This window comes from Alosa alosa, chromosome 20 (genome assembly GCF_017589495.1).
Source record: "Alosa alosa isolate M-15738 ecotype Scorff River chromosome 20, AALO_Geno_1.1, whole genome shotgun sequence".
In the NCBI taxonomy this organism is placed as follows: domain Eukaryota; kingdom Metazoa; phylum Chordata; class Actinopteri; order Clupeiformes; family Clupeidae; genus Alosa; species Alosa alosa.
In genome coordinates this window covers 11,632,090-11,655,675 of record NC_063208.1, presented here as the reverse complement: position 1 = coordinate 11,655,675, position 23,586 = coordinate 11,632,090, and the positions used below count along the sequence as shown (strand labels likewise).

Sequence of the window (23,586 nt, the reverse complement as noted above, 5' to 3'; positions counted from 1 at the left end):
CCCACACCTACCTCTCTCTCTCACTTTGCCACACACACACACACACAGACACACACACACACACACACACACTCACATAGAGACACACGCACACACACACACACACAAACACAAACACACAAATGCACACGCAAATACACACACACTCACTCACACACACACACACACACACACACACACACACACACACAAACACAAACACACACAAATGCACACGCAAATACACACACACACACACACACACACACACACACACACACACACACACACACAAACACACAAATGCACACGCAGATACACACACAAAAAACACACACACACACACACACACAAATGCACACGCAAATACACACACACACAAACATGCAAATGCACACACAGTACTTAGGCACACAGATATTCAGTTCACACACACAGGCTAACATTCATAAAACCATACTCACAAGCTCACCAATAGACTAAATTGCTGCCTACTCACACCGCAGCCCCTGTAATGGAAATTCCAACTTCTGTTTAAAATCAAAGGTAGACTCAGACCTAAGGTAGACTCAGACCTAAGGTAGACTCAGACCTAAGGTAAAAGGCTTTCATGCAACGGTTGTTCCGGAACAGGGTCTGTTTCAGCACATCAGGGGGAACAGACAGGAGGCTACACAGACACATTAATTTGTCCATGGCCAGCATATTCAGACACATAGGCCTACACTCACATTATTTTTGTTATCACCCACCATCCACCACACACACACACACACACACACACACACACACACACACACACACACACACACACAGTCCTATGTACAGTATACTCACCCAAACAGCAAACATGAGCTAATGAATTGAGGGCAGAATGAGGCCGCGAGGCGCTGCTAATGAGTGTTTAGAAACGGCGGCGCTGGACGCCTCTCAAATGAGCTCCCCTCGGACACAACACGCTTCACAAACCACCCAGACAGATACGAGAGAACCCACACACACACACTAATATTACAAGATGATTTCCCATAATGGTCAAAACCTCAGGATATAGGTGTACATATGGATTTACAGGGCTCCTCAGTACATGTGACAATTTAATTTAATGTGCGTGGTGATGCTTTTTCAGAATGTACAGAATGTGCATTATGTAGGTATCACTGTGTGTGTGTGTTGTGTGTGTGTGTGTGTGTGTGTAAGGCAGCCAAGCTATTTCATGATGACAAAGCCAGTGAGTACTGCTGCCCATAGCACCTTACAGGAGCAAAAAATCTGTGAGTGTGTAAGAGTGTGTGAGTGTGTGTGTGTGTGTGTGGTGCTGAGTCAGATTGTCTTTACTTGGTTTTAATTTCACTGCATTGTCCTTCACTTTGGCTTCAACATTCCTTTGATGCATCTCTGCACAGCACTTCACATCCAGGAAATATATTGGGATTGTTTCTCTTAATGCAAAGCTAAGAAATATCTCATTACCATGGCGGAGTGCAAAACAAAAGTACAACATCAGGACGTTCTGAAAACTGTCCTGCCTCTGTGTTCTGAATTGATGTATGCTACACGTTGTCCATATATTCACTGTAATATATTCATTTTAAATTGAGAATATGTACTGGAGGGGAGAATTAGATTTTGTCATCAAATCCTGAGCTCTCAACAGTTTACTTTGTAATTTTGTTCAGTCTTGAGAAAATGTTGTGCGAGTTGTGGAAATGTGTCTAATTCAGTAACTGCTTTGCTTTGTCTAATGTTTGGACTGATGACTCCTGAACAAAACTCTTACAGGAGAAGGTCTCCTGAGGTCCTCACACACACACAAAACACACACACACACACACACACACAGACACACACTCATCTCTTTTCCTCTCTCTCTCCCATCCTCCATCTCACTCCCTCTGCCCCCCCCCTCTGCCTCCTTAGTCTCCCACTCATTCATCTCATATCTTGCACCGATGTCTGCACTCACTTACTCCCACTCTGTCTTGCTCTGAGGCCTGCTGCACTCATTCCTTCCTCCTCTGTCTTCCACTGATGTCTGCACTGGTTTGCCGCTACTCTGTCTCTCCAAAATGTCTCCATTTGCTTGTCCGTTCTTCGTCTTCTGCCACCCCCCCCCCCCCCCACACACACACACACACACACACACTCCTCCTCCTCCTCCTGATGTCTCTGCTTATCCTCCTCCTCTCATCTGATGGCTGCCCTCATTCGCTCATTTTTCACTCGGGTCTTTTCCTCTGGATGCTTTTGCCCGGTGTTTCTCAGGCATGGCCGTGCCCACTGGCTGGGGTACACATTAGGGGGACCAATGTCAGCTGACCGTCACGCCGGTGCTGAGGCCCCCCATCCTTAGGGCTGCAGCAAACCCCAGCTCTCTCGCTACACCTCTCTCGGACGCCAAACACACCAACTGACGGATCAGAACCAAAGCTCAGTGGGGTGGGGGGGGGGGATGTTTGTGTATGTGTATATGTGTGTGTGTGTGTGTGGTGGGGGGATAATTTTCCAGGCTTTTTTCCCTTTTTTCCATTAGGACATGTTTAATTCTGCTTACATCTGTCTCCACATATCTTACTTAAGCATTCACTTAGCATACACACACACCCCACACACCCTCCTGCTGTATCACCTCCTGCCTGGAGTAAGGAAGGTGTCTGCAGGGGTTTCCAAATCCCAATCCTATTTCTCAGTCTTGTCTGTGGAGCGATTCAGGACCCTGGCCAGTTGCCTTGCCAATCAAGCATTCTGAGCATGCCTAGACCCCACTCATCACGACACTGAACTCATGAAAAATCAGCTAAGCCCCAAACACCGGCTCGACACCAAAATATCAGCGCAGGCACCAAACATGCCATCCCGCTGTTCACAGAAGAACACTCACACACCCACTTGCTTAAACAACAAGCTGAAATATGAATTCCACTTTAACAGACACCAAAGATTATTACTGTCTGGCATTCGGAGGCAGCATTGCCGAAAAGGCTTTTCTGCGCAGCAACGATAAGACACAGACCCACAGAAAGACAGAGACGAACACACACAGATACACACTGAGACACAAAAACACACACACAAGCACAAAAACACACACCTTTATAGATACACACACACACACACACACACACACACACACACACACACACACACACACACACACACCGACCAGTGATAAACACAAACAAACACACACAGGAAAAAAAACAGAACAGTCCAGAACCATGCTGAAGGTCTATCATTCCTGTTTATCGTTACTCATGCTTAAATATCCCATGTGTTTCTGGTTCAGCTCACGCTGACCACATACAGAGAACAAAGACGGGCCTTTTCTTTCCTTTCCTCATAACCAAAACAATACAGCACAGCTCAGAAGCCCGAGTAGAATGAGAAGAAATTATTAATGGGCTTGACAAAACCGCAAAAAAAAAAAAAACAGCGTTCAGATTGCTGAATAACAATCCAGCGTTCAGATTGCTGAATAACAATCCAGCGTTCAGATTGCTGAATAACAATCCAGCGTTCAGCGTTCAGATTGCTGAATAACAATCCAGCGTTCAGCGTTCAGATTGCTGAATAATCTGAGCTCCACCCCCACTATTCCCATTATCCCTACGGGACTTGCTGTTCTATCCAGCAGGTATGAGTGCTGCCTTCTGCCTTCTACTGTCCACCTTACTCCTCAAAGTTCTGTTAAGCCCTCGTCAGACACACACACTGACACAAAACACATAACTCAAGGACAGCGCTGTCAATTCTATATGTAGCACAGGGGACATGCATAGGTTATAAAATGCATCAACCCAGACAAGGACTTAAAGCAGTGCAGCGTATTTCGGACTGAATTATTTATGACTGTCCCATACGCTGTCCCTTGAGAACTCTGGCCCTGGTAGCTTCTCTCTGGTTATTCATCCCTACTTCAATTACATTCACCTTATCTGCTTGTATAGTATCTCCAATCAGTTTAGTCTGCAGTCAGGTCAGTTGGAGACTGTACCCACGAAACATTGAACTTGAACATCCCTCTCAGGCCAGGTGAACTGAGGATGAGAAGAGACAGAGTAAGAGATCTGTACTGCCTATGACTTGAAAGAGAAGTGGACCAGAGCCCTCTCGCAGTGGTGGTTCCCAGTGTGGGTCTCAGGAGTTCAGTATGTCAGTGTGAGCGAAAAAGACAGAGCGAGAGAGAGACAGAGCCAAAGAAATAAAGAGAGAGAAAGCAAGAGGAAGACAGAGTAAAATAAATAAAGAGAGAGAGAGAGAGGCAGAGAGAGACAGTAACATGGTGAAGACAAAATGACAAGAGGAAACCAATGGAGGGGCAGACAGCGAGACAGGAAAGGCGTCGGACTGTCTGTTCTACATTCTCCAGTATGTCGTCCTGCCCGCACGTGTCAGTCAGCCCCTCTGTTCCCCTGTCGAGCGCGAGTGTGATCACCTGGCCGAGGCACTGCCCTGTCAGTCAGCATAGCGCCGCTTTGCCGAGCAACGAGACACAAGACCCTGTCGGATGCACACTCTACGGAGATGGGTGGGGGGAGTGGAAGGAAGGGGAGGGGGAGGCAGAGTCAATTAACCTGTCAAGAGATACTGCAGTATGGCCCAAGGGGTTGCCCAGGCAACACAAACTCTGAATGGTTGGGGATTTCAAAACATCACTCAGGAAAACGAGGAAGTGCCGGACTTTGGTTTATCAGTGTGTTTTGTAGATGATTTCTGTCATTTTGTGTGTGCGTGCGTGCGTGTGTGTGTTATCTTGAAGATTGCAAGCATCCATATTATATCAGTACAAAATGAAAGGTACCAACGTAATTTCTTAGAATGGACATGGATTACTTCTACGCTCACAAATATTTCCACATTCATTTTCCAACTTAATAATTCAGAACTCCTTGAAAGAAATTTAGTACATACTCTTACACACGCACACATACACTTGTGTATCTAGCTCTGCCCCACAGGCAAGATAATGCAGCCAGTCACATGAACACACATACACACTATGATCATGTGACCACTCAGGCACATGCACAGCACTCTTGTACCACTCATAGAGAACACTACTTTCAGAAATGCTGCTGGTGTTTGTATGAGACCATTTTCTCAATTTTTGTTTTTCTCTTTGGGAGTCTGTGTGTTCATCAGTGCCACATATATAGTGCACAGTCAGCACAGCATACAGACTCAGTGGAAAGCCGTTACTTCTGATTGCCCTAATTATGAGAGTTCGTTAAGCTCACTCTTTTCTCCCTGGGGAATGTGGCTTGCTGATGAATAAACACGATGCACCACCTCAGAGAAGCTAATTAACCACATTTACACCTGCAAAACCGCATACACACTTCACAAACAACCTCGATCCATGCATACATCACATACACTCACTTCTACATACACGCATCCATCACCTACAAATCATGCTCATACACCTATGGAGTCTGATTTCCATAAAAAGAACTATAGCATAGATAGAAAGGTGCATGCATCCTTAAACTTCCAATGATATTAAGACTATACACAGAAAAATACCTCACACACACACCTCTATACCTTAAATACTAGCTACTTCCAAAAAATATAAAAGCACAATAACCTAAAAAAAAAAGAAAAATCATAAGGACATAATGTGTCTCTCATACACTGACTTGCCACTGATGGTTCTCTGCCGTTTCTTCCGGCATTTTAGTATGTTGTCGGTTTCAGCACCCTGGACAGGGGCACATGGAATCATAGCGGGATTCCAGGCTCAATGAGGGACTCCCCGGGTAGATTTAAGAGCAGGTCCGGGTATTATCACCAAAGCCTCTGCACACCACGGGCCTTCGCATGTTTGCATGAGGCTGGGTGGGTGGTGACCATTGACATCTGTTAATGAGGACCAGCATGACTGGCCGCGTAGCGCGGTATGACATCCTCTCCCACGGTCGCACATTTCTGCTTCTTCCATCGCCCCTTCATCGATCAATAGGCTATGACAGTGCTGTCCTGTGGCGGGAGGAGTGCCAAGACAGGAAAGCACGGACTCTAACTGACTATGCCATTCATGGACCAGATGCGTGTGAACGCTAAGGTGCAGAAACATCCTAGTCCACATCAAACACACACAGCTTGCGCGCGGCACATCACGCAGAGCTACACTCACACACGCAGCACGAGCCCACCAGAGCACACAGAGTTGCACTCACACACACTGAGAGCATGAGAGAGCCAGTGATGATGGACAACAGGACTTCAGACAGGTAACACACACGCACACACACACACACTTACCGCGCTGCTCGGGCTCTCCGCGGGACGCCGCTCAGTAGAGGTCCTTTTCAGTGGAGAGGCTGGTGTATGTGTGTACGTGAATGTGTACTCGCGTGCGTGCGACCACAACAAATATCTTTCTTTAAATTGCTTGCAGAGATTATTAATGTCGAGTTCCGACAATCTTCATGTGTAATAAAATTATTAATATTGCGTGATAATGGTCGCGTGCCTATTTATAAATATCAAAGATTGTTCTGGAAACCAAACGTAGGCTATAATCGAAACCGCGACTCAATAGGCCAATAACAGTCATAAGATTACAGTCGAACAGACAAAGTTGTGCAATTTTTATATGCTGAGAATACAGTTGTGCCTGGGTCAATGTATTGCTCGATCGAAAATCACTGGCATCACATTTATAACATGGAGCTCACAGGGGAAAAAAAAAAGGAAACGAAAAGTTGCATTTCATCGGAAATGTTCACGCGCTGTCAGTAAAAAGCCTAAAACACACATTCTACCAACAGCTCACGATTATACTCACACACTCCAAACGCCCATGAAAATCCCGTTTCCCAATGGCTACGACTAGCAACGAAAAATAAATAACAACTCTCGGTAGCGGTGCTTTGATAATACTGTGCTTATGCTATGCTAATAATTCGTGCAGTTCACTTGTGCTATATTTTTGAATCCTGAAGCATAGGAAAATGCAACATAAATGTTGTCAGATAATGATAAGATTAGAAAATACACAGCATCTACAGACGGACGACGACAACGACAAACGGTACACCTCCCTTTCCCTTCCTTCTAGCTCTCCCATCAGTCCCTCACTCACTCACGACGTCACAGGGGCGAGACGCAACGTTAACTCTTCCACAGCGCTCTCGCCCGCGCTCGCTCTCATCTGCAGTAGCCTGGTCTCGCTTACGATACAATCCACGAGGACGGCGACGAGAGAATGGTGGGAATTAAGAGTGCTGATTGGCTGCCGGAGAGACAGATGGTGCGCGCATATCCTAGATAAATAGTACAGACCGCCACCCCCCGCCCACCCCTCTGCTGCGCGGATGGCTTTCTGAGCGCAACCAATGGAAACCAGTTTTTTTCTCTTTTCTCCTCTCTTGTGTGTTGTCAGGTTGATGTATGTACTCATGCTTCGAGTGTAGCCTAATATACTTATTTCTGCTGCGACCTGACGCTGTTGTCGCTTCTCGTTGAAATTCCATTAGAGGGGAGACAAGGATCAGCGCTGCCGGACTTCTGTTGTCACTGCGGGATTATCCCTTTTATTATTCATTATTTCAGCGGTTTGCGTGCAAAAGCCATCCATGGTAAGCGGCACACAGAATCCCATCACTGCAGGCTTTGCAGGGGAAGCGAGTGGATGAGTCATGCTGGCTGAAACGGAGTTCAGGCCAAAGGCAGGGGAGTGAGCCACTGCGCATGGAAATGAATGGATACATCTCACAGAGGTTGACAGCCACAAGGAAATGAATATTTGAAAATCAACCCTTCAATTAGATGAGCAAACGGCCCATAGAAGGGATTATAAAATAAATACAGCCACACAATGAAAGTACTAAAGTACAATCCATCAAGTAGGCCTATTACATCACCATACTCATGTCAGTTTCTTTTTTTTAATGACAAATAATACCCATATTTGCCCATCATAGCCATAATATGCAACAGCCACCATTCTTGCAAATGAAAAATATGTAGCAGGCCTAGCCTATTTTCCCTGAAGGCAAGATAATTTTCTGGGGAAATAGTGTGCAAGTCACAGGGCCTGCAAGGACCCCTGGAGATTCAATCTGACTCTGCAGACATTTGTCATGTTCAAGTTGAAAACTTCCAGCCATTTCCATAAATGGTGACAGTAACATTCCTCAAGAATAATCAGATGACAGGTAGAGATTACTTCTGCGTAGAAATGTCATGATCATATTTTTGAACATATTTTGGATTGAGAAAGAATTACAGGTGATACATAATATATGTGTAAGTAGGCCTATATTCGGAACAACATTTATTTTTTTGCAGTACATGAATGCATGCACTGAATATTACACTGCTACATTTTCAGACATTTTCAGATATATAAAATATGTGGGATTTCCCAGCTCTACATCCATTCGGATGACTGTTTTGACAAATATCTTCTGCCCTGTGGGAGAGGGCTTGTGTACTCAGTTGTGTGTACTGTATGAGCAAGTGTGTGGGTGCGAGTAGATAAGACAGCTTTTCATCTGTATTTATAAGTAATTGTGTCAGGTTGTTTGCCATGTGTGGTCTGTGGCACAGTTGAACAGATATCCTTCTCATGACACTCACTGGATGAATACTCCCTCTCAGCTGCTACTGATATCTCAATCCGTGTGGTGCCGAACAACAGATCTAACAGCAGGTTCATGACACTTGAGCTGTCAGCTTTGCTGGAGCTGGCCAAGCGTGCCTGAAGCAGTTTGGACCGGCTGACTGCCTGACTGCCTGTCTGGCCTGGGGTCATTAGTATCGTTGTCAGTGTTTCAATTGTTACAATGGACACCTGTAGATGTTATGATGACTACCTATCTATACCTCTACCTGTCATATTGGTTGTAAATCTATTTCTTTTTGCATTAGCCTTTTTATCTGGCAGCCATGTTGTGTTATTGTTATTAGACTTCATGTTTCACTGTCATGTAGGTCTACTTGTCCTAAAAATGTGCATATATGCACAGTAACTACAACTATTAAATGAATCTCTTTGATGATAGGAAAAATCATATGCTAATACGCAGTTGTCCTTAGATTACTCAAACAAGAAAAAATAAAAATTCTTGACGTTACCTCAACAGCGCTCTCCTCTGCACTCTCCTCTCCTCTCATGTTGTCTGGAACCCGCTGGGTAATCTGGTTTATCCCCATTTCCCTGCTCTGCTGCATATTCACTCACATCAATCACCAAAACAGGCCTGGGCTGTCAGCGCTGCTCACGGCACGCCGCAGTCATAGGAGGGGCCCTGCTGCACAGAGAACAGGATGAGAGGACCACCGCCGAGCCCTTAGACAGTGTGTGTGTTCAGAAGCATAGACCGGGCATGTGGCAGCACACTAAACATATCTACTTATTTTGTCCGTCTTCTGTTACACCTTGTCCACTAATTTCGTCCATCTCTGTCTCTTTCCTTTACACCTTCCACAGAACATACGATTATCACACAGCAAGAAGTCACTATTCGAGGTGGAAAACTGCAGTGCACAACTAAACAAAAGCCCATAGTCCCTCCATCTCTCTGTTCAGTCTGGCTGTCATGCTCCTCTCCCTCCCTCTTTTATTAACTCTCCATCACGGGCCTTGGATGTAATCACTGTCTATCAACACTTACTCTCCTTAGCCCCATTGTTCAATTCTGCTGCTGCTCATGAATCCTTTTCTCTCCACCCATTCTCTCTGCCCTCAATCATCTCCTGGTCTCTCTTATACTGTCACCCCTACCACCCCCCTTCTGTCTTACACTGAGGTCTATATCTTTATTTAAATGGCTGAGGCCAGCTTGGAAGTCTCCCTGTCCTCGCCTTCTTTTCACCGATGACCAGTCCGATAGTCTTTACCTGCTCTCGCCAACCTCTCTGTCCCTCCTAATTGAATCTGTCTCTCACTTGCCGTTGCTGAGCAGCATATCTCTCACCTCTTCCAGCCTGGTTCTCCGAAAAAGACTTCATCCATCACCCTTTTCCCCATCTGCCAGCACCCCGACCCGGCCCCTGACCCACTCCTCTCTGGCTGAAATTGCTATCGTAATCTCTACCCTGATGTTCCATCACTGCTCCTTACACCCACGGTGCTTAGTCGCCATTATTTGCTACCGTTTTGTTTGTGTGTGTGTGTGTTTGTGTACGTAGGCGTGTTCATTGCCCTCATATAAGAAGTTTGTGCGACAAAGTCTGAGCATTTCCCTACAGATCGTTACAAGCCTTGCTCCATTAACCACCGTTCTGGGTAACCTGCCTGGTAGTTTTTCCTTATTACAGTGTGGAAAAAAAAAAAAAATAACCCATGAGGCCAAAGTGGGGTTGTTCAATAAAAGTTTTAATCATCTGTTATTCAATAAATTACATCCTTAATAAGTTACCGGTCAGTCAACATTGTTCAGCATTTATAATACATCACCTGCACGGCCAACAAACAAACAGGTCTGTACAGCAGGGGCGTATGTACAGAACACAAGGACAGAGGTAAGCAGAATGCACAACCGGGGGCTGTCGAGTGTGAGGCGGTTAGTAATATGGACAGTAGGGGGTTGCTAGGATGTATGCCGTGTGAGAGGGCTACTGGGATCAGGGCAGAGTAGGCGAGAGGCGAGGGGGGTTGACGATGCAGACAGTCAGAAAAGGGCAGCAGAGTGCACAGACACAAGGAGCCACTGAAGCAGATGGGAAGACATGAGGTGCGAGGATAAGACTAATCCCGCATCAGGAATTAAAGGGCCACTTCTCCAGCGGGTCTAAGACAGCCAAACCGCTGATCTAAAGACAGTCACAGCGGTCAGTGACCCTAACAAGCGGCTCTGTCAAAAGCGTCAAAGTCGAGATAATCACTGCCGCGAAAAAGAGTGTGTACTATGGTATTTCATCAGTTAATAAGACTTGTGGTACGACAGCCATCCCAAGCTAGCCATAACGAGACCATTAACCTCAGGCCAGAGTCACTGTGGCACTCGAGGAAGAGAAGAACAATTGGTTATTGGTTGGTAATGAGGATGGAGTGAAGGGGGGGTGGTATAGAGAGATGACCAGAGAGTAAACAAAGAGAGCAATGACACGGACAAAGTCAGGATGAAAAAGGGGGATAAGAGGGTCCAGCTCGTGCCTCCTAGACTGTAAAACATCTGGTGTCCACGACAACGACAAGATCGTCTCCTCTCTGACTCCAGCAGAGTACACAGAAGAAAGAACAGACACACACAGACAAAAAAAATAAATAATCAAAGAACGCTCTCACGTCCAACCAAAAACAGCACATTAACGTCAGTAGTCTCGGGCTCCTGCGAGATGATTCAGGACTGCTGGGATTACTGCGTAGGCAGCAGAACCATGACATCATCTGTCTCCGGCGGATCTTTTGATCATCGACATCTTACGGATATAGAGAGTGTGTGCGTCTGTGTGTTTATGTATTTGTGTTTATGAAACAAGTGTGTGTGCACAGCATCCAGTCAAGTAGAATTGTGTCAGTATCATGCACACTGCCAAAAAAATACACACGCCCAAGTGTATACGTGTGTGTGTGTGTGTGTGTGTCAGTGTTCGCCTGGGCGTGTGTTTAAATCAGACAAGCCTCGCAAGAGTCACCTTCAATCTTCCTGCATAAAGTGCTGCATGAGTGTTGCAGTGAGAAGATACTGGAACAGGGGAGAGGACTAGTGGGATTGGTGGGCTTGATGCTGCTATTATTATGAGCGGCTTCAGGATGCGCAATGGTGTCTGTTTTCAATGATGGGACGATCACAGCGACGACCTTTTAGAGAAACCTGACCTTTCTGCTGTATTCTTTTTCCGCCTTCCAGTGTTCCACAGTGCCTTACCCCCCACCCTCCTCAAAACACTGATATTGGTGTGGAATATGAAACTGGCTCGGAGAGGAAGGACTTCGAATCCCTCAGGGGCCTGCCTTCACATTCCCCTCACATCTTAAAGTGCGTTTTTAATAGGCGTCTAATAGGCATGTGTGTGTGTGTGTGTGTGTGTGTGTGTGTTCCAGCGGCGAAGAGTGTAAGAGAATCTTGTCAGTGGGAATCTGTTTCTACTCATAAGATCATGCTGCACCTCTGTCCATACAGATAGTGTTGACTCAAAACACACACACACACACAGATTTGTTCCTGACGGTAAAAATGAAGGTTTATGTGGCGAGTGTTTGTGTGTTCATCAGCATGCAAGTGAGCAGCGTTGAGCAGAGAGCTGAGGATAAAATCACTTCCTCCACTAGGAAGTGGCAGATACTGGCTACAGTTCTTCAAAATGAGTTGTGTAAGTGGATGTGTATTTTGTTTGGTTGTAGTATTGACACATCTGTTTGTGTGGGATGTGTGAATCCTTGCTCCTGTGGTGTGTTTGTGAATGAATGAGTGTGTGTGTGTGTGTGTGTGTGTGTGTGTGTGTGTGTGTGTGTGTTTGTGTTTGTTTCTGTGTGTGCCTGTGTGTTCTTACAGGCTTACGCTCCTGTGGTGTTGCTTGACAAAACTCTGCTGCCTTTCGGCTCCGACAGGCTCCCCTCTCCACTCCCAGCCCTCCCTCCTTGGCCACGGGCCTCTCCTCTGCCCCCCTCTCCTTCTCCCTCTCCCTCTCCCTGTGCCTCTCCCTCTCCATCTCCATCATGGCTCTCTCTCTCTCCAGGTCTTCCCCCAGCAGGCTGCCCACGTCGCTCATCTCTCCCAGGTGCTCCACGCTGTCGCACTTCTCCAGGTCGGACGCGATCGTCTGCAGGCTGATGACGGACATGGAGTCCGAGCCCGCCTTCTCCTGCTGGCCCCACCCACTCTCCCGGTGACGCTCCACCCACTGGCGGGTCTTCTCCGAGTCGGCCCACTCGCTGTTGGTCAACCCCTGCGCCGACGCCACCGTACGCCCCCGCCTGGACCACCTCCTCCTTCTCCGACTCGGCCCCGACCGGAGAGCTGCGGCCCTGGCAGGTGCGGACGCTCTGTCTGGCGGCGCGCACGCGCCCCCTCTGGGCGTGGATCTGCTCGCTGATCTGCTCCAGGTTGCGCAGCGCGACTGAGTAGCGGGTCTTGACCTTGGCAACACGCTCCTCAAGCTGCACCACCTTGGACTTGTGCTCCTAAAACAGAGTGTGTCCGTACACAGGCAAAACACACACACACACAGACAGACAGACAGACAAATACATCAGTTACAGTGACACGGAAGGGCACCACATCAAACTAAACTGCGAGACACCAAAAGTGTTAATGAGCAATCTTCACATGATCATGCACTATAAGCATTTAGATTTAGATTAAGCATTCTGTGATGCAGCACAAAGCAGATTCACAAAAATAATCTACAATGTAAATAATGATTTGAGGCTCAATTTCAAGATCAAAACATTATTTTAATGTGAAGTTAGACATGTTAAAAACTCCATGCTTTTCATTATAGGATTCATCTTCTTTATTTCCTTATTTTGCACGCCTTATAGCTATGGGATATTTATTTGCAACCTGAAGATGTTCTAACACAGCACAATTGTTTTTAAATTATGAGACCTGGTTTTCTGTTCCATCTCCATCAAGCTAGTCACTGTTGCTGATCTGAACCGTAATGCAACTTTTATTACACTAAAATCTCACTCAGTATTACAGCTGGGAAACGCAGAGTGCCTCACGAATCGACAGTCACGATACTTTGCCCATGATAGCGATAATATCACAATTCAGCGATTCTGCAATACTTGCCTTTTACGTTGCAAAAGATTCACCTACGATAGATACATCACGATATCGGTGTAAATAAAGAAGAAAAAGGCAAAAAGCTGGAATTACGTATTTATTCACTGCATTTCACAACGGATTTGAAACAGTGTACAAAGTGCATAGAGTTTTAGCTTAATGCCTCTTAAAAATCTACAAATATTTTTTCAAATTAGCAAAATATAGCTCTCAAGAAATCACAGATTTCCTTTTTAAAATGCATATTTCAGTGTTTTAGACACGTTTATGCATATGTTTATGCATGAATTTAATAACTTAGTAAATATATCAATATTTGGTGCCAGCATATTGATAACTTATCGCAAAAAGAAACCATATGATATATTGCCATATTAATATTTTGTCCCATATTTTTTGTTGGGCAGCCGTGGCCCACTGGTTAGCACTCTGGACTTGTAACCGGAGGGTGGGCCACGGCTGAAGTGCCCTTGAGCAAGGCACCTAACCCCTCACTGCTCCCCGAGCGCTGCTGTGGTTGCAGGCAGCTCACTGCGCCAGGATAAGTGTGTTCACCTCACTGTGTGCTGTGTTTCACTAATTCACAGATTGGGTTAAATGCAGAGACCAAATTTCCCTGACGGGATCAAAAGAGTATATATACTTATACTATACTAAATATAATATTCATAAAAAAAAAAAAACTAAATCTGCATTTCTACATTTTGATGTGTACTGTTTAAGCTCATGTATTCTGACCAATCAGAGGGGCATGTCCGTCTGATTCCTGGACAAAAATGTACACCATCTCTTGGTTGTAATTATTAGTGATCTGCTGTTTAACCAGCTGGCAATGCTTTTAAAAGTCAACATGCCAGAAAACAGTAGAGGGTGACTTACCTTACTAAACACCCAACTGATATGAAAAATTGCAAAATAGTAAATATGTATGCATGAGTATTCAGATTCTCTATGCTTAGACAAGCTTAGACATGATAACAGTTTATTAGGCAAACCTTTCAACAAAATGTATGTGCTTCAACAATGGAAACAAAGGTACCAAACTATTTTTTTTTGTTACTTTTGTAAACATCACTTGTCCAACATCATACTTTGACCACATTTTCTTATCTTCAATATGCAGTTAAGACTACATAAAATACAGTTAGGCCATAAGTGTGTGTGTGTGTGTGTGTGTGTGTGTGTGTGTGTGTCTTACCTCTAGGATGTGGTTGAACTGGGCCTTGAGCTCAAAGTAGGGTTTGGACTTGACGATGACCCTCTTCAGGGCCTTCTGGAGCGTCTGCACGCGGGCCTCGGCCTCCTGACACAGCTGTGTGACGCGCTGATGCTCGCGCTCGCTCCGCAGGCGCTCCTCCTCCGCCTCGTTCACCTGCCAGCGCCATAGAAACCGCTGAGCACAGCACTGGAAACATCGCCACTCATCGGAAACTTCCCTCCCACCACTGCACACACAGCCCCTCAGAGGACTAGAGACTCCAGCTAAACTAATCACATACAATTCCTCCCCAGGATACTGTAGATTAAAAAAAATAATTGGGAACGAGTAAACATCTTAAAAGGCCCTATATGAATTTTCTTAAAAGGCCCTATATGAATTTTTCTAAGTTGTATTAAAACAAATACAGCATCACAATTCTAGACACAACAAGTTTAGACATAGGCTACAGTTGAATACTGTTGTGCTCTATAACTGTGCGCAGTTAATTGTTGCCTTGGGGAAGTAGGGCATCCTGACTTGAACCATTCACTCTCCAATCATTTCTATTTTTGTTGCTTCCTTCTACATAAAATGTGGTAGACATGACAAATTTCATCTAATACAAAGTCAAAGAAAAACACCCTAAAAAGGTTTCGTCATTTGTGGCAAAAACACATTCAAAAATCACAATTTGTCTGTATAGGCCTGTAATCCTATCGTCTGTAGGTTGTTTCAAAATATGTAGCTTTTTTGGAGTTGGTTGCAGAAAACAACCCTGTGAGAACAAACGCATCTTTCAATCTGTGATAACATTGTGTTCAAAAAAATACAAAAAAAAAAAGAACGCGCACATCCAGATTCAAACAGGTGCTGGACCCGAATACTTCAGAAATAAAAAATGACGTTAGTCCGCACACTGAAAACTCCTTCTTTATAAAAAAAGATTTTAATCACCACATGTGACGTTTCGGGCTGAATGCCCTTCTTCAGACATGAAGACAGCAAGAAGACAAGGCACATACATACACACACCAATCAAAAAGTCACCTGACAAATCACCTGTTACAGGTTATTAAAGTGCAAAGTGTCCATTAAAGTGCAAAGTATCCATTAAAGTGCAAGTGCAGACAAAGTCACATGACAATACTGTGTACTGTACATAGTGCCCCAGACAATCTTAAAAGTGGTGATAAAATACAGGCACAGTTAAGCAAAAAAGCCACAGCTTATATCACAGTAACATGACCTAGCTTAAGAAGTCACAGTAACATGGCCTATCTTAACAGAGTAATGATGAAATACAAGCCCAGAAGAGCAAAAACAAGTGAACAGGCCACAGCTTATACATCACAGTGATGTGACCTAGCTTAGGAAATCACAGTAACATGGCCTAGCTTGAGAGAGCAATGATCTGATACAGTTAGACCCAATCAGTGACATACAAACAATAAAGTACAGAGAGCCTCTGATAAATATTAGGCCTAGTTGAGCCTACAAAAAAGGTCGCAGCCCTTTGGGGGCTAGAGTGTCAAGCGTATCCAGAAGGCCTACCTCTTTAGTAGTAGCGTATTGATGTCACCCCCCCTAGTGGGTGATTTGACTACTTCGATCCCCCAGTAGCTAAAGTGTGGACAGATTGTGGGAGTTGAGGGTGAAATGAACTGCTACAAGGCTTTTGGAGTCATGATTTCTTATGTTGGATCTATGTTCAGATATTCTGATTTTCAATGGCCGAGTGGTCTTGGACATTTGAGCATGTAAATGACATTCCGTGTGGTACAAGTGATAATGTCTTTGATAGCAAAAGACTTCCCTGTATGAGGATGGCTGAAACAGTTCATTGGGGGCCAAGCAGCGAAGCTATAGCTAAAGTTATCACTTTTCGTCTTCGGAACTAAAACTGTTCTCTCGTAACAGCCAATCAAAATTTGTGGCGAAGCCGCCAAACAGGAAGTGAGCTCATATTTCCGCAACCATTTCATGTATCATAACCAATCTTAGTACCTGGACTCAGGACCCCATCAGGAGGATGTTTTATAAACGGTGGTGGCCTTTGACCTCTAGGGGGCGCTGCAATTAGGAAAAATGCATTTTGGCCTGTAGCTGCTGTTGTGTTTGGAATTAAAATGTACTAGTGGGGTCTGTTAACGCTGTTGGAGGTCCATAGGCTGACCCAAGCCAAATTGTGATGTCATCGTAATTGATTCGGCCACCATATTGGATTTAATCAAAAACACCTAAACGTTTTCACAGGTCACAAAGTTTGTCCGATTTTCACGAAATTGGTGCAGATGATCTTTAGACCAAGCCTCAAATATCCCTTTTCGTCTTCAAATCTAAAACTGTTCGCCCGTAACAGCCAATTAAAATGGTCGGCAAAGCCGCCAAACAGGAAGTGAAGTGATATCTCAGCAAGGTTTTCTCGTATCAAGACTAAACTTACCACATGTGCTCAGGACCCAATAAGGAGGAGGCTCAAGACATTTGGTACATTTTGACCACTGTGTGGCGCTATAATAACAGGAAGTAGGCTCATATCTCAGCAATGCTTACACATATTGAAACCAAACTTTGTACATGGACTTGAGACCCCATCCTGAAGACGCACAATAAATTTAGAGTCTTTTGACCACTAGGGGGGGCTATAATCACAGGAAGTGGGTCATATCTCAGCAATGCTTTCACATATAGAAACCAAACTTGGTATATGGACTTGGGATCCCATTCTGAGGACACACAATACATTTGGTGACCTTCGACCACTAGGGGGGCGCTAGAGATACAGGAAATGAGCTTATATCTCAGCCACGCCTTTACGTATCGAAACCAAACTTGGTATATGGACTCAGGACCCGATCCTGAGAACACACAATACATTTGGTGTACTTTGACCACTAGGGGTGCTATAATTAGGAAGACTTTTTCGCATTGACACCAAACTTGGTACATTGAGTCGTAAACACATCCTAAGGACCCACAATAAATTTGGTGACATTTGACCACTAGGGGCTGTATGATTAGCAACACTTTCACCTATCGCAACCAAACTTGGTATGTGGACTTGGGACTACATCCTGAGGATGCACAATTAATTTGGTGTACTTTCACCACTAGGGGTGCTATAATTATAAACACTTTCACCAATTTAAACCAAACTTGGAATGTGGATTTAAGAGTACATCTTGAGGACACTCATTAAATTCGGTGACCTTCGAATCCAGTCCAGTCCAATTCAATCAAGTCCAATCCAATCCAATCCAATCTAACACAACACAGTCAAGTCCAGTCCAGCACAATCCAATCCAATCCCAACTCCTGCTTAACTGCTTGGCCCCCCTCATTGCTGCTTGCAGCTATATTTTTGTGTGTGAAATTGCATTGTGTGCATCGGCCACATCTATAATTCCCGGGGGGCGCTGCTTGTAAGAAGTTGGTTGGAGTTACTGGTGGAAGGTGGGCCCTCACCAGAGAATTACGCAAGTTGGGTGGTCTTTTGAAAACTACCCGCGGGGCAGAAGTGAAAACTTTTAATCCTGGATCAGATTCAATGATATGCCAGTACCTATTTATGATGGATTGAATCTCTTTTCCAATGGGGGAATATTGCACAATACAGTTTACTTGAGGTCTTGTTTTTTGTACTCTGCTGCGTTGAAGACATTCTGCTTGAGAAACAGAATCAAAACGACTGCGTGCGTCTTTGATCCAGTCTAATTTGTATTGCCACTTTGATGGTACTATTACAGCCATACGAACTACGGGGACTCAAGACGCTAGAGGCCTTTCCGGAGGAGTCGAGGACAATTCAGCTGTCGCTACCGTGAAAACACGGACTCCATTCAGAGGTAAAAGTACTTTTATTCCTCCCAGTAAGAGAAATGCCTCTTTGGACACCTATTGCAGGCTGGTGGAGAAAGACGTGTCTCTCCTGCTTAACAAAAAGAAGGAATACAAAGTGGCCAATAACCTAACCAAAGAGCAAAGAACAGAACTTGATGCGCTTAAAAAAAGATAAAAGAGTCTAGTGATTCAAATATATAGTTGTAATGGACCGCTCAGCTTATGATGGCGAAATCCAAAGACAACTAAGCAATACTACCTTTTACAGACAGCTGAAACATAATCCCACACAGGATAAACTAGAGGGCTTCCCTGGGTCAGGGGAAATTTCAAAATCTGAATTTGACTTTATGACTGTCAACTCCCCAGTCACACCTGTTCTGTATACTTTACCAAAGATTCATAAGAAGTACACAGATGTACCGCCTGGTCGACCCATTGTCGCAGCTATCGGATCTTTGACAGAAAACATATCAGCTTTTGTGGACCACTTCCTTCAGCCATTAATAATGCACTTACCTTCCTATGTGAAAGACTCCATGGAATTTCTCAAATTGATAAAAACAATAGAATTAACAGATGAGCCATGTCAGTTGGTTACCATGGACATAAAATCATTGTATACCAATGTACCGTTTGAGGGGCCTACAGGCATCAGAACACTTTCTCAGTCGACGTATAGACTGCACCCCTAGCACAAAATGCATATTGGACCTGCTTGAGATTGTGTTGACATCTAATTTTTTTTCTCTTTGGTTCTGATTATTACCTCCAGGTATCGGGCACAAGTATGGGTGCCAAAATGGCCCCCAGCTTTGCTTCCCTCTACTGTGAATGTTTTGACACCAAACAGTCTTCAACGAACAACGTAATCCATTTTTGCATAACATCTCACATTGGAAGAGGACATATGACATATTCTTTGTGTGGAAAGGATCTGAAGTTGAACTAGGACAATTTCATCAGTTCATTAACACAAATACCCAACAACTTCGATTTACCATGGAACACAGCACACAAAAAATGAATTTCTTGGATATTTTAATATACAGAGATGGTACCACACTTGGCTCTAATTTGTATAGGAAGAGTACAGACAGAAACTCGATTCTACACGGCCAGTCTTTCCACCCCTGCTCTTAAGAGGGCCCTTCCGATTTCTCAATTTAGTCAGATTATTAGCGATCTGTAGCACTGATGAGGACTATCTGACACAAGCTTCTTGGAGTTGAGAAGCGGTTTGCACAGAGACAATACAAATTAGACTGGATCAAAGACGCACACAGTCGTTTTGATTCTGTTTCTGAAGCAGAATGTCTTCAACGCAGCAAAGTACATAAAACAAGACCTCAAGTAAACTGTATTGTGCAATATTCCCCCATTGGAAAAGAGATTAAATCCATCATCAATAGGTACTGGCATATCATTGAATCTGATCCAGGATTAAAAGTTTTCACTTCTGCCCCGCGGGTAGTTTTCAAAAGACCACCCAACTTGCGTAATTCTCTGGTGAGGGCCCACCTTCCACCAGTAACTCCAACCAACTTCTTACAAGCAGCGCCCCCTGGGAATTATAGATGTGGCCGATGCACACAATGCAATTTCACACACAAAATGAACTGTTTCAGCCATCCTCATACAGGGAAGTCTTTGGCTATCAAAGACATCATCACTTGTACCACACGGAATGTCATTTACATGCTCAAATGTCCATGTGGTCTTGCCTATATTGGCAAGACCACTCAGCCATTGAAAATCAGAATATCTGAACATAGATCCAACATAAGAAATCATGACTCCAAAAGCCCTGTAGCAGTTCATTTCACCCTCAACTCCCACAATCTGTCCACACTTTGCTACTGGGGGTATCGAAGTGGTCAAATCACCCACTGGGGTGACATCAATACGCTACTACTAAAGAGGGAGGCCTTCTGGACATATACGCTTGACACTCTAGCCCCCAAAACAATGAATGAGGAATTTGATCTGCGACCTTTTTTGTAGGCTCAACTAGGCCTTATATTTATCAGAGGCTCTCTGTACTTTATTGTTTGTATGTCACTGATTGGGTCTAACTGTATCAGATCATTGCTCTCTCAAGCTAGGCCATGTTACTGTGATTTCCTAAGCTAGGTCACATCACTGTGATGTATAAGCGGTGGCCTGTTCGCTTGTTTTTGCTCTTCTGGGCTTGTATTTCATCATTACTCTGTTAAGATAGGCCATGTTACTGTGACTTCTTAAGCTAGGTCATGTTACTGTGATATAAGCTGTGGCTTTTTTGCTTAACTGTGCCTGTATTTTATCACCACTTTAAGATTGTCTGGGGCACTATGTACAGTACACAGTATTGTCATGTGACTTTGTCTGCACTTGCACTTTAATGGACACTTTGCACTTTAAGATAATAACCTGTAACAAGTGATTTGTCAGGTGACTTTTTGATTGGTGTGTGTATGTATATATGTGCCTTGTCTTCTTGCTGTCTTCATGTCTGAAGAAGGGCATTCAGCCCGAAACGTCACATGTGGTGATTCAAATCTTTTTTATAAAGGAGGAGTTTTCAGTGTGCGGACTAACGTCATTTTTTATAACATTGTGTTCAACCAATACCAACAGAGTGGTAGAACAAGTTTTTCATGAATTAGCAACAACCTAATAATAGTCTCTTATCTAATCTTAGTTACCTAGAAGAGACACTAAGCTAGATACACTATATCATGTGTGTAGACTCACATTTTTTTTTTATAAAACTGACACAAACTTTAAAATAGCAATTCTTCTTCCTCTTTCATATTCCATGAGCTGCGTCCAGTACAGGTTTAACTTTTCAGTGGAGTGAGCTGATTCTCTATTAGTTGACTGGGGAAGCCTGTGTGTGTGTGTGTCTGTGTTTGTGTGTGTGTGTACCTTGGAAGTAGCATGATTGAGCATCTCCTGCCAGGTGGGATCCAGGGTGTTTTTATCGGCTAAGAGACCCTGCTCTGCCACATACACCATCTCTCGGGCCGCTGTGTGCATCGAGACAGCCCGCTCATAACGCAGAGCCGCCTTCTGGGTCTCCTGCTGTGCCTGAGGACCATACACAACCAATCATTCACTACACTGCCAGGCACAGCATGGTCAGGCACAGTTAACCTTAAGACACAACCATCAATCACAGTGGCATAAGACATATAAAATAACAGATTAAAACCCATTTGCCATTAACTGTGTTTGTACATTACTCTATACTCACATACATGAGAGAGAAAATGTAAAATGGATGGTTGGGTGGCATGCCTTACTGAGTGATGAGGAAACACGGGGAGTGTGATTACAAACATGGGCATGAATACACTGAGGAGACGCACACACACACACACCCACCTCTTTAGCAAGCCTGCGAGCCTCATAGTATGGCCTGGCCTTCTCGATACAGGTCCCCAGCTGTGAGCCCTGAGCATTGAGCTTCCGAGCAGAGTCTGTCAGGATCCGTCTGTAGCTGGATCGTGCTTCCTGATTGAATGAACAAACCACATAGGCTAGATGAAGGTGGTCGTACAGACAGAGAAAACGAAACAAAAAGGAGTGAAAAGATCCATTCTAACAAACTCTCTCAGAACGGTAAATTCTGCAGGAATTACCCCTCATTTTGCAGCAGCTTTAACAACATGACAACATTCATTTCTAGCATACGGATGAACCATTATTATGATGTTATTTCTCTCCAACACCCCCGTATTTTCCTCCTAACACCCTAACACTCCCCTGTCATCCCCCAACACACACTAAGACCCCAGTAGCCCCTTGAGCCGTGGATCTGCCCAGGTTTCTTCCTTGGTAAGGAGTTTTTCCTTGCCCCTGTTGCTCTTAGGTGCTCCTTTGTTGGTGCCCCCACCCAATCCCAATCCTCCCCACCTTTTTATGCACCCCTTGCCATAATCTACTAAACCCCTCTTCTACTGCACTTTTTTACCCTCCCATTAATGCACAAATAGGCTGACACCAGACATAATTTCACTGCATTTCTTACTTCCAGTAACTATATGCATGTGACAATAAACTTCCTTGTATCCTTGTATCCTTGTAAACCCAGTAGACATCTTCAACCTGACCTCATTTGACACCACTAATAAAATAGGCCTACAAATCAGACTGGAGTATAGAAAAACCTCAAGTAACCCCGCTTGACATCTCTGTTCTAATTAACTCCACTACTTTACTCACATCCAGTTGCAGCTCCAGTCGATTAATCTCATCACTGGCCTGGTTTAGATGCTCCAGCTCTTCCTGCAGCGGTTGAGAAGGCCCATCAGTGTTACAAACATTTTAACACCTCACGACAGTAACGTTAGCGATCATCATTGCGAAAACCACTGGGTGGTTGTCACATTTAAATGAGTCACTTTTAATACTGTAACTTTAAACCAAAGGAATTTTGTATGATTACAAACTTGTATTACTGGTGATTTTACTTTGTTGGAAAGCTTAACGTTACATTAACTAGATAACGTTTGCTAGACTTTAGTTATCTTACCTGGATTCTTGGATCCAGTTCTTCCTCGTACTTCTCCGTTTCCTCCTCCATAGACCTCTCTTTTTCAGGAGCACCACTAACCGCACAGTCACCCTCCACTTCCTCGCCATTTTTCTCGTTCCCCCCATCTCCACCCCTTTCTTTCAGGTCTTCGTTCCTTTCTTCTGCCTCCTCACCCGGGGTCTCCTCTCTCCAGTCTGCCGACTCAGTCACTCTAGAACCCGGGGGATTCTCACGCAAGCTCCCTGCTTCCATATGAGGCCTTGACGTCGAGCAGGTTGCTCAGTCAAATATAACACTAACAAATGTATTACAGAGGAATATTTAAAATAAGGCATCTAAAATATTTTGTCATC

General features: G+C 44.4%; 2 protein-coding genes across 2 annotated transcripts in view; both read right to left on the bottom strand.

The window, feature by feature from the left end:
* Positions 1–7,256, bottom strand: part of gabbr1b (gamma-aminobutyric acid (GABA) B receptor, 1b) — a 101,961-nt gene extending 94,705 nt beyond the window's left edge. The window contains 1 exon segment of the mRNA XM_048229246.1: positions 6,247–7,256. The gene's annotated coding sequence lies outside the window, so the exon portion shown is untranslated.
* A 3,032-nt stretch (positions 7,257–10,288) lies between these two features.
* sh3bp5lb (SH3-binding domain protein 5-like, b) lies at positions 10,289–23,550 on the bottom strand. The gene is given in 7 exon segments (XM_048230381.1): positions 10,289–12,832; positions 12,834–13,060; positions 14,869–15,042; positions 21,622–21,783; positions 22,081–22,209; positions 22,921–22,983; positions 23,231–23,550. Coding segments are annotated over 7 exon segments (1,617 nt in total). The 5' UTR covers positions 23,486–23,550; the 3' UTR covers positions 10,289–12,225.
* Between the last annotated feature and the right edge of the window lie 36 nt (positions 23,551–23,586).